Source organism: Eucyclogobius newberryi, unplaced genomic scaffold (genome assembly GCF_026437365.1).
Source record: "Eucyclogobius newberryi isolate DKJ021-1_F unplaced genomic scaffold, fEucNew1.0.hap1 SCAF_15, whole genome shotgun sequence".
In the NCBI taxonomy this organism is placed as follows: domain Eukaryota; kingdom Metazoa; phylum Chordata; class Actinopteri; order Gobiiformes; family Gobiidae; genus Eucyclogobius; species Eucyclogobius newberryi.
The window spans coordinates 18,789,182-18,804,187 of NW_027315779.1; the positions used below are offsets into that span (position 1 = coordinate 18,789,182).

A 15,006-nucleotide genomic window follows, 5' to 3' on the forward strand; every position below is an offset into this window, starting at 1 on the left:
AATTAAAGTCAAAGGCGTTATTGACTATGAAAAGGCTCGAATGCATGAGATCTATGTCCAGGCGAAGGATAAAGGGCCGTCTCCTGTGGCGGTGCACTGTAAAGTTCTGGTGAATGTTTTGGACAAGAATGACAATGTCCCTGATGTCATTTTGACTTCCGTGTCCACACCTGTCCAAGAAGACGCACCCCCTGGGACGGTCATTGCGGTCATCAGCATCACAGATAAGGATTCCGGAGAAAACGGGAACGTCGACTGCGAAATACCCAATCTGATCCCATTCCAGCTCCATTCCTCGTTTAAGAACTATTACACGTTAGTTACTTCCGATTTTCTGGATAGAGAAGCGGTGGAAGAGTATAACATCACCCTCACAGCGAGAGATATGGGTTCTCCTCCATTGTTTATGCGCAAAATGATTCTTGTCCAAGTTTCTGATGTTAATGACAATGCTCCTCTATTCAAACAGCCAGCCTATACTGTGTACTTGACAGAAAATAATGCACCAGGGGCTTCTGTTTGCTCGGTTACTGCCCTAGATCCAGATTCAGGCCAAAATTCTTACTTATCCTACTCTATCCTTGACGATTACATACAAGGAATGCCAATTTCCACATACGTGTCCATCAATTCTGACAATGGAAACTTATACGCATTAAGATCGTTTGACCACGAACAACTCAAGAACTTCCAGATCACCGTCCAGGCCCAAGATGCTGGTTTCCCACCTCTGAACAACAACGTCACAGTGACTATTTTTATCTTGGATCAAAACGACAATTCTCCATTTATAATATCGCCCAAAACTCAAAACGGCTCCACCCCCATTGAAGTAGTGCCCAGATCGGCCGAGCCCGGTTACCTTTTAAGCAAAGTCAACGCAATGGATGTCGATTCAGGTCAAAACTCCAGGCTGTTCTACCAAATGCTCCAAGCAACCGATTCAACACTGTTTAGCGTTGCTCTCTACACAGGCGAAATTAGAACCATCCGGCAAATTAGTGACAAAGACCCCACTAGGCATAGACTGGTCGTGCTGGTCAAGGACAATGGTCAGCCCCCGCTCTCGGCTACAGTTTCCATCATCTTGTCAGTGGTGGACAGCTTGCCAGAATCGCGGCCCGATTTGGGTGACCTGTCACTGAGCCTGCATCACAACTCCAACTTCACCCTGTACTTAATCGTGTCCTTAGGCGCCATTTCCTTCACATTTCTGGTGGCTATCATCGTCCTGGTTACAGTGAGGAGATACAAGGACAGACCGGCCAACGGAACGTATGCTTTGCCTTTCTTTAGTGGCTGCTGTTGCTGTTTGAGATCCAACATATCGACAGGAAAAGAGGTGCTCAAAAAGTCTAATCTGACCATTCGGATGCCACCGAGTTCGACTGGTCTCACCGAGGCCAATGCAAATGCCATACGTCAAGCTTACTGCTATAAGATGTGTCTGACCCCGGAGTCATCCAAAAGTGACTTCATGTTCCTCAAGCCATGTAGTCCAGTCATGGCTGTCCAACAGAATAATGTAAAGAGTACGGACTATCTGACATCCGGATGGAGCACATTGGACAGGAATGAAGTAACCAATGCTACATCGCCATCTCCAAATGAGGTGAGTATTGGCAAATGATGTCAAATGTAAACATACAGGTGCAGAAGAACAAATATGAGGTATAATGTTAAATACCATTTATTTGAGGCGAACTGCAGTTTTCGTTATTAATTTGTGGTCACACTGCTAGTACAAAGCTAACAGTACAAAGGACCCCTCCAGCTCAGTCCTTGTCATCAGACGTTATAATTGTCTATAATTAGTGTTTTCCTCATTGACTTGAATCATGAACACATGGTGGACGTTCAAATGTATTTGTGCAATTTCATAAGAACTTATTTGTGCACCTGTATGTTGGTAGGGCTATGCAAATATGTGATTATTGTAAACCATACGTGTCCCGCACTATGCTATGAGCTCCAAATACCCAAACAATCATAATAGCCCCTGCAATGGGAGCAGAGCCAGACTTGAATTGACAATACTACCATTGTAGGGAGTGGAGCTGTCCTTGGAGTGCAGTAGCACAATTTCCCTTTCAGTGCCTCTTTAGTGCTCTCCCAGATATCACCCATCAGCCATAAAATAACGTATGTTGTTAAATTTCTTCTCACTCACCTTGTTTATAGGATTGAACAAGTGCTGTGCTTTGCTGTTGGATTAGCATTGGTGCAATACAAAAACGTAAAGTAATAGTACTTTCTTTAATATTATATATATTCAATCTAATCAAGAAAGGTCAAATTTTGCCTTATTTATGTTTATTCATTTATTTTTCTTAATATTGATACTTACTGCTCAAAATTGTAATTAGTTTTGATACTCGTTTCGTTATTGGAATTTTTTTTTCCCACAACCCAAATGTAAATCCAACCCAGTAAAGGATATAAAGAAATAAAGAAACTAAGAATGCAATGCTATATTTTACTTATATGTTATATGAATATATGTGACATAGTTTACATTTTTGTCATTAAATCTATTTAAATTTAGATGAGCATCACCAGTGCTTTAAACTTTTACATTGTACAAATCATTTCTTTAGTCATAATCGTTGGTAAAAACCTTCTTTTGCACTCTACTTTATCCACTTACACTACTGAATACAAGCCCTGTCCTTCCCTACACACCACAATGAACACATTCTGTGGTCAGTTAGTGCCTTGAATTTCAATATCTTCCAAACAACATTCACAAACCTCGCCCAAACGTGACCATACTTTGCCATATGGGTATTATTGTCCTAAAAATGATTAATTTAGCTCCACTGACAAGTCATGAAAAACGCTTAACTGGATTTTGTGTGCAAAGCTAATCATGCTGTGACTATTTTGCAACTCAATGAACAATTCCGAAGCACCCAGCCATCTCTGCACGCAGTGACAACACATCCCACAGTTAGGGCAGATAATCCCTGTCTGTACTGGATGTGTGGCGGTGGGGATTAAAGGTGTGGTGGTGATAAGGGAGATATTTGAGGAGGAAGCACAACCAAAACTCACATTAGTCACATAAGCTGATTAACAGTTGGATTTTCTAAAAAATAAAAAAAATAAACTAAATAAGTTATTATTTAAATTAACATTCAGGGTATGACAAATTAGCTTCATGCTATTTTATTGGATGAAGCTAATTGGTTTGAGTTGTTTATCAGGTAAATGCACGTATGCACTTATTTCTAAAGGTACTAAAGTCCAGTTGATTCTGGGCCAAACAACAGCATTTGCTTTCCAACACTGCAGTGCTTAAAGGGCAAAAATAAAAAGCAAAAATGCAGAATGTTCATTAAAAATTCAACAACTTCTCAGGGTAGAAATTATTTGACTCTCTTGGCCTAGTAAAATATTGTTTTTTTTGGGGGTAAAGCCTTCTGTATAAAGATTAGTTACAGGCATGTGTTACAATTACCAGATGGTTGTATATTTTTTTCCCATTGAATCGTTAAAGTTGCCAAACCCTGAGAAACTGTTGCACATCAATATACATAATAATATCCCTGAAGCCTATTAATCACATGGCAGTCTTAACTAGTCTCTGTAGCAAGATTGTTTTAAGAAAAGGAGGAAAAAGGGTAGAAACCTGCAAAGTGTGGGTTGGTTACATTATTTACACAGGGAGAAAAAAATATATCATGTACTACAAAACAAAAGTATGTGCAGTCCATGTAGTACCCTACTTTGTCAAATGATGACTTCTTAAGAGTTGTTGGACATAGATTTGTCCTTGAGGCATTGAAGCTTTGTGTGTATTATACATCTTTGTGAGATATTATATATTTATCGTTGCTAGAACAACAATATAGAAAATGCTTTACAAGGTATACAAAAAGTGAAAAATAAGCTAAATTAAGTCATTTTAATTCAATTTACAATCCAAAAAAGTACTCTTTTAAGTACTCTATCTTGCTTTTTGTGTTACATGAACCATACTAAATTGAGGATTTCATTGTAATTTGATCTTGGTGTCAGTATATGTGAATATTCTTTAAACCATGATATTTCTATCTATCAAATATTATATATTTGAAAAAGTATGTGACTGACTTGCGACACTTGCCTCTTGCAGCTAAAATCGTCAAACAAAGATTGGACATGGACAAAGAATGAACGCAACTCTGCTTACAAAAGGTACACCTACATTAGACCTTAAAACCTCACCAGTGCACTATGCATGTGTGATAGTATTATTTACGTACTACTATTCTGCCATTACAGATACAGTACAGCCAATGTGGACAGCACTGTTTCACGCCAACCAAACTATGACGCAGACAGCTTTGCCTGCTCCGTTGCACCACAGTATTGGACCTGGGGCTCCCATATGAAAGGTCTGTCTAAAATAAAGGCTTATAGTGGTTCCAGTGGGGAGGGAAAGGGGGGAGGGAGGGGACTCTCCACTGAGTGCCTGGCGAAGGATTTAGTTTAAAAGTGAAATGGTAAATGCAGATAATACCAGGCACCACAAGGGAATGGGGATTTTAATGCATCAACAAAGGGATTATTTTAGTCACTGTAAGAAGCTCCCTTTTAAAACCCGTATACTTTAAAACCTGTATTTAAATGAAGCACACTGTATGCAAATTAGGTAGGATTAATATTCATGCGTTTATATTTTTATGACAGACTGCAAGTTATCTCTTCAAGAAGCAAGCGTTTCCAACTACTCGTGGACGCCAAAATATGCACAGCCAAATTCAGAAGAGCCGGACTACCAGCACAATGTGTACATCCCTGGCACCACATCTGGATACAGCACCCTGAAGCTGACACCCAGAGGAGAGCTGGACGTGCATAACAGCTTCTCTACTTTTGGCAAGAAAAAGAGATTAATCTCAAACTATGAGCAAACATTCGACAAAGACAATGGGCTCATAAGCAATGATATATTTAAGTAGTGCAAGGATAGCATTGCAGGCTGTGATAAGAAAAGACGATACACTACACTTTTGGATTTGATATCCAATGATGTGAATTTATTTTTATCAAATGAACAAGCTAAACTAGGTTCTGAGATTTAAGAAAGTGGCTTGAAGGAGCGGAAAAAGTTGCATCAAAAAGCTTTGTTTTGAGAGCTAACATATCGTCCCTAAAGCAGAAGGATAACATACTCAAAAGTAAATATGCAGTAAATATATTTTACTATATAATACTATTGGCAAAGCAGGAGTTAAAGTTAAATGTTATTTTTTTGCAATGTTGGTATTGCTGCTAGTACTTCTCCTGGAGAGTTTCGATTGCAATGTGGCCTTGCTCCTTCCCCTAACAAATGACCCCATGCTACTTTTTATGTAAATTTGACCACAAATAAAATATGCCATTTGATTTTAAAAGGGAATATTGAAGATAAATATTCTATTCTAAGAATTGAAATTCACAAAGATATAAAAACAATGATAAAATAAAGGCACGTACATTACATTTAGTGTCATGCTTTCCAACAACAGGCCTTATGGGAATGTATATAATTAAAATAACACAAGACAATGTTCATTTTCATTTGTATTCACTATTTTGTAGAGAAACTATTTGATACACAAAACATTGCTTCTCCGTCTATGGCATGTTTGATTATTTCATGTTGATATTTCCATAGTGAAACAATGTCTTGTCGAGTACTGGGTGCACTGTTCGCACAATGTCAGCATAACATAATTTATTTAACTACATTATATTTATTTAAAATGTGTATTATGACCATTATGTATGTATGTATGTATGTATGTATGTATGTATGTATAACTTATGCATTAAATATTGTGTTTATATTGAAGTTTATATCACTATACGAGTCTATTTCCTACTCTGAGACCTAACATTAATAATTTGTCTGTTGATTTATTTATTATAACAACTACAATTTCAATTTGATAGCATGATAAATATAGTGTATTTTAGGAACTAAAATACACTATACACTATACACTATACACAAGGAACTATGTGCGTTGGCCGAAACAGTGTCACATTATGAAAGACATGTATATACTTTGAGAAACAGTGGTGAGCCAAACCCAAACCTAAGAGAAAAGAACAATCACCATGCTGGCACAGAGCATAGTTCGCCTTTATTTGTAGATTTTTGCTTTTCAAAATGAGGAGCGTAGCATAAACAAGTAATTACTATTCATATCTTCACTGACAGCTCACTTGCCCATATCAGCTACAAACATGCATCAAAGATCACTTTCAACACTAAAGACAAACTGATTGACCGAAACTATTTTTAGCATCTGTTGTTAGCCAGATCCTCTCTGTTATTTTCTAATAATGCTCCATGAAAGAAGTTGGGAAATGGGGATATGCATAAAGTTAGTTAAAAGAAAAAGAAAAAAAGCCTAATATGGCAATTTAGATGTGCAAAATTCAGTTTGCAATTCAAGACAAAACTCATTGCATTATGGCTTCATGAGTTGTTGATGAAGGTGTTAAGCTGAGCTGATCTCAGCACAGAGACAAACATAATCTTTCTCTCATGTAGCCAAGGATTTCCAAAAACAACCTATTCCATTTTCTAGCCATTAAAAAGTGCCTTATATAAAATACATGGAGAAGTTATGGCTTTGACTTGAATGTTCCACAACATGGCATCAAATGTGTATATCTCTATGGAGACAAGCAGATAATTCCACCTGGCAGAGTTGCAGGTCAAATCTGTGAAGGGATAACCCCACTCATTCTTTCAGCAATAAAGCAATTAAAAGTAATTGTAACCTGTAATTGAATACATGGAAATAAAGACATTGAATGCCATACTGTGGAACATCTTGTAGGGGAGTTGGTGGTGGACCTTCCACCGTTGCTAGTGCATCAGGATAAAATCAAGAAAGGATAATAATAATACAACAGAATTCTCTTCAGCATGAAGAGATGCTGTTGTTATCCAGTGCAATGAACAAACATAATTGCAAATGGGGCGTTAGAGATAAATTTCCCAATCACAAAATATAAATTATTATATATTTTCTTTTACAAATGGTAAACTTGACTGTATAATTTTTAATGTACATTACCAGTATATTATTTAAGATAAATCAATTATAGATTAATTGATTATAAATGATTTTCTAATGTCACCAATGGCTATTACACAGACTGCACTTCGTTGTTCCATCCTCATCCGGCCTTGCATCTGGGGGCGATATGTTCTAAGCGATTAAACCAGTTTGCACACAGATGGTGGAGATTTGGCTCAAGATGGCTTAGACCTACCCAGTCATTTTTTAGGGGTGGAAACAAAGTATTAACCCTAAGCTCAATTTGGTCCTGACATTGGAGGGGCATTTTCCAATTTATCTGTGACGATGGGATCAGGAGGTTATATTACATCTAATCCCTGCGCTCAAATTCACAAGTGCATCTTAGGGCCGGTCCCTGTGAGGAAGGAGGAGGAGGAGGGAGCGGGTGTTATTGTTGTGGTTTGACTTACAGCTCACAGTGTCATTTAACCTTCAATCTTGACATTCAGCAGAGTAAACCCCAGCTTTATAGCACTAGTGCTGCTGCTCAGATAATCCACAAGATGTGCTGCTTCTTACCCACCACAGGCCACAGTAGAGCTCAGGGTTAATCACAGTCCACTGACCCACTGAGGGCAGAAAGGGGAGATCCACAACACTGAAGAGAAATGACCCTCTGACTAGGGATGGGAATATCGCTATCAAAGTATAAATATGTCAGTACTGACCCGGTAAAATGTGGGTATCAATACTGTTATGCAAATATTGACACTAAATACTATATTTGAAATTTAAATGTTAGGCATTCGTTTTTTATTCTTTCTTCATTGTAATAATTGTGATCACGACGGCACGGTTTGAGATAGACTCATGTCCCCACTGGATTTTATGTTCAGTGTGATGTGGAGAATAAGTGTGCCAAATTTCAAATGTTAATGTACAAGTCAAGGTTTTCATCCCATTCAAAATGCCTATAAACAAAATGCGTGCAAATCTATGGAAGCTAAAGGTATTTATATTATATTAGAGGTGTGTGTGTGTATATATATATATATATATATAGAGAGAGAGAGAGAGAGAGAGAGAGAGAGAGAGAGAGAGAGAGAGAGAGAGAGAGAGAGAGATTTTTTTTCCCTCCATTCCCTATTAAGATATGAGAGGAGTTTTGTTTATAAGAGTTCTTCTATTAAGAGTGTTTTTTTTTTAAAACTTCCTATAAGTTATCTGTCCTTTCCCCTGTATCTACTGCGTTATAACGCAGTAGATACATAACGCGAAATTTCCCCATGTGTGGACAATAAAGGATTATCTTATCTTATATATATGTATATATATATATGTATATATATATATATTTTTTTTAAACTCTTTCTCACCCTCCGTGGGTGGTCTCCTCCTTCAAGCTCGGGTCCTCTACCAGAGGCCCCTGGGAGCTTGAGGCTTCTGCGCACTATCTTTGCTGTTCCTGCACTGCACTTTTCTGGACCGAGATGTCTGATGTTTTTTCTGGGATCTGCTCAAGCCATTCCTCCAGTTTGGGGGTCACTGCCCCAAGTGCTCCGATCACTACGAGCACCACCGATACCTTCAAGCTCCAGGCCTTCTCCAGCTCCTCTCTGAGGCCGTGGTATTTCTCTAGTTTCTCGTGTTCCTTTTTACGGATGTTTCCATGCAATACTGTAATGTCCACCACCACGGCTTTCCTCTGACCCTTGTCAACCACCACTATGTCCGGTTGGTTCTCCATTACCATTCTGTCTGTCTGTATCTGGAAGTCCCAGAGGACCTTAGCTCGGTCGTTCTCCACCACCTTTGGAGGTGTTTCCCACCTTGTCCTTGGGGTCTCCAGCCCGTACTCTGCACGGATGTTTCTGTACACTATGCCAGCCACCTGGTTGTGGCGCTCCATGTATGCTTGTAAGCTGTCCCTGCCAACAATGTCTCAGGGTGCTGGATTTGGGATGGAACCTTCTATGCATGGTCAGGAGCTTTCGTGTCTTAATAACTGTGGTCTGTATCTCCTCATATATATATATATATTATATATATATATATATATATATATATATATATATATAGGTTCATCCTAATGTAGTTTATTCTATCCAATGCAGTGAAGAAAGTTGTAAAGAACGCTTACATAGGAGAGACTAAACAGTCTCTGCACAAGAGGCTTTATCAGCACAGAAGAAATACAAGTTCAGGACCACAGAGTGCCGTGCATCTTCATCTTGAAGCCTCTAATCACTCATTTGAAGATGGTGAGGTAAAGATTTTAAGCAGGGAGAAAAGATGGTTTGAAAGAGGAGTCAAGGAAGCTATTTTTGTTAAAAAGAAATACCTTCTTTAAACAGAAATGGAGGGTTTAGATTCAACCTTTCTGTAGTCTATAATGGAATATTGAAGCCCTGGAGAGGTAGAGAACCAGGGCATTCGGATGCTAATCAGGTCCTCAGGGTGAGTGAGCCAGGGTCACACAAAAACAAAGGGGAGACTAATAGCCCATTAAAGGACTGTTTTGTAAATAGAGTAGCTCGTTAGAAACAAAGAGGGGGAGTTTCTGTTGAAACAAACAACTCTTTCCACTTCAGGAAGGCTCCGCCCAATGGGCTGGACTTACCACAGAGTAGTATAAATATCTGAGTTCCCGGCCTAAATTCGCTTATTGACAATGACTCTTGAATGAGAGTCGAAACGTCTATTTTTTCTAAACTGAGTCCAGATGACTACAACTGAAGCTTTTTCTACATATCTATATATGTCGAGATATATATATATATATATATATATATATATATATATATATATATATATATATATAATCTATATACATATATATCGATATAGATATATTGATATATATATATAATCTATATCGATATATATACCTATCAATATATATATATATATATATATATATATATATATATATATATATATATATATATATTGATATAGATACAGATATAGATAGATAGATAGATAGATGGATAGATAGACGATAGATACTTTCATACAAAACAAACCATTAGAACAAATCCTCATTTACAATGTTAGCCACAGCTCAGCCGATGTGTTTTGGAGTTCACACCAGTGAGAGAGCAGTGCAGGGTACGCTGCCTTCTTAGAGTATCTGGGAGGGGTGCTGGAAAGTGCACTGACCGGATTCGACAGGGGTACTCCAATGCCGATGTGATCAACGGGAGGAACGTCTTCTCCAATCTGAACCCAAGAAGTGTTTTTTTTTTTATTGGACTTCTGTGCTAGTCACAGTTTGACCATCAAGAACAACATGTTTGAGCACAAGGATGCTCATCAGTGCAAGGCCAGAGGTCAATAATCGACTTTATTGTCTTGTCATCTGACCTTCGGTAACATGTATTGGCCTCTGGAGAAGAAAGGGGCTGAGCTGTCAACAAATCATTACCTGGTAGAGATTTGGATCCACTGGCGTAGGAGGAAGCCAAACAGGCTTGGCAGACCCAAGCATATCAAGAGGGCTCCACCATCTGCAGATGGGAACATCTGGTGAAGCCCTCTGTCAGCAGGGGCTTCAACTCACGTCTGGAAGAGCTTCTCGGGGAGTCCGGGGACTTTGAGTCTGAGTGGACTTGAAACTGTGGTCGTATGCTTGTTACGGCGACAAACTAGGGATGGCACAGTGTTTTCTATATCCTAAACCGATATTTGTCATTTCTGATATTGCTCTCATAACAATCTCCAATCTGATACCAATATTCTTGTTTATTATGTTTTTATTACCTTTAGTTTAGTCTGATCCTGTGCCTTTATGATGAATTAAGAATGCAATGCTGAATTTGGCTCCAGTTTAATTAAATTATTACCAGTACAAAAAGGCCTACTTAAGAATAGCCAAATTATTTGCATATTATACTATATATTACACAATGTAGGAGAGACGCCTGAATTTAAGCTGAAGAAGGAGTCCTATCAGGCCTTAGGCAGATGGCAGGTATCGGCTGGCCAAGCGCACTGCAGCGGCCGCAGAGGTAAAACTTGAGACTGAGAGGAGTTCGGAGAGACCAGCACTATACTTTATGGAAGTTTGCCCAACTAGTCCACATGTGCTTTGTGGATCTGGAGAAGGCGTCCGTCCGTGTCCTGAAGTATGGGGTCCAGGGCCCTTTGCTCAGAACTGTCTGGTCCCTGTATGACCGGGACTGGCGTTTTGTTTGTATTTCCTGCAGTAAGTCAGACCTGTTCCCAGTCTATGTTGAACTCCGCCAGGGCTTCCTCTAGTAAACGGCTCTGTTGTTTTTATGACTGTGGCCATACCAAATTGTCAATGCCTGATTGTGTCAAATCTTGGGAGCTCAGCAGGGATGAGCCCAGTCCAGGTCCCACAGTGGGCTGGTGGCGCACACTATATTGTATCTAACTAGTAGAAATATTACACTATCCTAGTCTGTATGGATTTCAAAAACATTGTCCAGTGAACTTCCTTTGAAACCTTTTTCACCATAAATTTTACGTTGTTGTTGTTGTTGGGTCAGTGTCTAATGAAGGTGTAGAAAAAAATGGCAGCCGTGTGCAGACCAATAGGGTTAAACCATGGGTTGAACAGGAAACTTTACTGTTGATTGACACAAATCAGAGCTGCAGTTTTTTCTTATCCCAAATACACCTAATGAATTAAATATGAAATACAACCAAGATAAAATGCAACTATTATTTAATGATGTAGTACATCAATTAATCTATTAGGTTTGGGGCTTAGACCCCAGCAGGGAATGATGAGCAACGTGCAGCTGGTGCAGAGCAGGATATGATAGGAATCTTCCCCCGGAGCCTAGACACGTGGTGGTGAATATAAAATCCTGAAAGAAAATTAGACTCTACAAATATGGAACTGAGGTGCAAAGGTGGTGCTGGGGTGGAGAACTGCTGCACAAGTTCAAATGCTGAATGGAGAGGCAGAGGGCTAAGTTTAAAACAATTTGATCGGGGATGGGCTGGAGCTTAGCCTCTCAAAACGTAAGACAAAAAGTCTGAAAATACTAGTTAATAGTTACTTTATGATTTTAGATCAATATTTTGTCCAAAACTTAATTAATTAAACCTTTTAAAGTTTAAATAAGTTTTGAATGGCCAATTTTCTCTGAGCTCTGGCTAATAAGAGCAGGCAATGCAGTGTTGTGATATGTGTTTGCAGGTATGGCAAGGAGAAGAGTCTAGTAAGACAGCCATGTTTTGGGATTGTGACATGTTGTACTCTGTAACTGTAAATATAGCTATTTACAATAACATGGCAGGAATTTACTCATTTACAAGAACGTGTTGAAAAATCTACCAAAAAAGTGCAATTACCAAAAATAATCTACTTAATTATAATAACGAGTATTTGCGGTTAGTTAGTTTCCACCTCTGAACATAAGTTTATCATTATTGGTTATTCAAACTAACTAAAAGTAACTAAACACAAAGGCTTTTGTATGTGTTGCTACAAGAGGGGGCACTACAGCCCTACTATTTACACAATGTTTTGAGTTTACAATAAATTCTTCTTCTTCTTCTTCTTCTTCTTCTTCTTCTTCTTCTTCTTCTTCTTCTTCTTCTTCTTCTTCTTCTTCTTCTTCTTCTTCTTCTTCTTCTTCTTCTTCTTCTTCTTCTTCTTCTTCTTCTTCTTCTTCTTCAATCACAGCCTAAATGGTCATCACCTCAAGAACATATATTTGTTTATCTGGTCTTTGAAAACATTTTTTTTTTTAAAGTACTGTGTCGGTTATTTGACATTACAGAGCCAAAGAACTCAGTTATGTCCCTCATACTTAACTCTGGCCTGGAAATTATGTACATAAGCACAAAATGGGGGTCAGTGATGTGATGATTTATTCATTGTTGTTTCAATATTAGCATATCCTTAAATTAGGTCATAAACTTGTCCCAGCTGCATTATTGTTGTGTTTACGGCCAGCATCTGTCTTTAGTTTCAAAGCTTAATTAGCTCACTGACTATTTGAAGCTCTATTACCATTATACATACATATTTCATACTTACTGTCTGCAATATTGAAAATGCTCTCAGCTTTCTTTCTTATGGTGCTGATGGAAAAGTGCCACATGTTCAAGTCCCCGTAGATGCTGGGGAGGCAGACTACAAAGACAGTTGAAGACAGCCAGTGGTAGAGACAACCTGCCAACAAGCTGAGGCCAAGGCCCTTAAGAAACAACAAGGGCCCAGATGCCGAACAGAATAAAAAAAATCAAAAAAAATCAGGACAGTAAAGACAGAATACATTCAGTGCGTTTTGAAGTTTCTTCAAATGCCTTAGATATGAGAATAATGTTGTAATCATTAACCTCATTCGGCTTGGTTGTTGAAAAGTACATTTCAACTTTGAGACAATGAAAATAATTATAAAAATAAAAACGCATGCTGATTTAGGATAAATAATCATAAGCAAAAATGCTTATGTTATGTCGCTTTGTCCTTAACCACCGTTTTCTGGCTAGGCAGAGTGTGCAATTATAAACTCTAACCGTTAGGGGGCACCCAAAAGTTGAATGTCCATTGCTTATAGCCTTACCTTACTATGTTATATGTGTTGTTGTTGTCGTTGTCTATGTCGTTGTCGTTGTCGTTGTCGTTGTCGTTGTCGTTGTCGTTGTCGTTGTCGTTGTCGTCGTCGTCGTCGTCGTCGTTGTTGTTTATGGACAACATAAGTGCTAATGCTTTATTTTATTTTGGTGACAAAAATATTTAAAAAATTAAAAAAATAGAAGAAATAATGCCTTAGTACTTGTTAGTACTTAGCAATAAGTAATAGCAAATTAGTAAGATAATGTGAACGTAAACATGGGTTTACATTTTGACTTTTTTACCATTCAAAAGAGGTAGCATTTTGTATCTTTAATAAATAATCATGAATATTTGTTAATTGATTGTGTGTGTGGTGCTACATTTCCATGACTCTCACACCCATGGATACATTTTGACACCCAAACACAAACACTGCAGTAATTGCACTGTATATCCAAAAAGCTTTGAAGCTCTGTACTTTGATGTCTTTAGCTGCTTTTCAGTCTTCCATAAATCTTGTAGTTTCTAATGAGTGCATCTGTTTTTAAATTGCTCTTTCATACTTTTTATTGTAAATAGTCTAATGTGTGGATTGATTTAATGGTTTATCCATGTATTATTTGTATTATCACATTGCTCTGTTCTTTGTGCTGCCGCATCTTGACCAGGTCGATGTTGTAAATGAGAATTGGTTCTCAATCAGCATACCTGGATAAATAAAGGTTATATATATATATATATATATATATATATATATATATATATATATATATATATATATATATATATATATATATATATATATATATATATATATATATATATATTAACAATCGTATTGATTTACTTACTTATTTATCATCTGAAGGTTTTTACTGAGGACTCAAAAGTGCATTTGCGTTGGGTGACTATGTAATACTACAAATGGCCACTCGATGGAGCCAGTGGAAAGGCCCTGAAAGACTATCCACCCCACAGACATCGCGTTACACATTGTACTACAAATAATTAAACACGCAAAAGCTGCGCAACTTTTACTGTCTTTATTTATTTATTAATTTAGGTTAACAAGTTCCAAATAACTATATGGCTGTAATTCATCCTTCAGTCCTGAGTCAGTTTAATAACGGGAACTATCTGTATAGAAACACAGCTGCCCGGGGACTGATTGACAAAGATGGGCCATTATGGATCAACACCACCAATTTCACAGAAGCCAATTTGGATGACATGAAATACCAAGAGGGATGGAAACATTGATTATACTGAGACACAGTGACTGCAAATGAGCCAATTCCATAAATCTACCATCGACAGGAGATTGTATAATTGTGCTCCCAGTTCAACATATATGATTCATGATTTTAAACTTTCCTTTTGCCACTATTAAAAGCTGTTCAGCCCCACAAAGGAAAGGATGCCCCAATATCACATATAGGCTATTGTATGTATTCATGC

At 38.0% G+C, this 15,006-nt stretch overlaps 1 protein-coding gene across 1 annotated transcript in view; it reads left to right on the forward strand.

The window, feature by feature from the left end:
- Positions 1–5,114, forward strand: part of LOC140360976 (protocadherin-10-like) — a 6,138-nt gene extending 1,024 nt beyond the window's left edge. Inside the window, exons 1-4 of the mRNA XM_072446517.1 lie at positions 1–1,612; positions 4,118–4,179; positions 4,267–4,379; positions 4,675–5,114. The exon at positions 1–1,612 is cut by the window's left edge and continues 1,024 nt beyond it. Of these exons, the coding sequence (XP_072302618.1) occupies positions 1–1,612; positions 4,118–4,179; positions 4,267–4,379; positions 4,675–4,946 (2,059 nt within the window). The 3' untranslated portion in view covers positions 4,947–5,114. The remainder of the gene's footprint in view (positions 1,613–4,117; positions 4,180–4,266; positions 4,380–4,674) is intronic.
- The last annotated feature ends 9,892 nt before the right edge of the window (positions 5,115–15,006 follow it).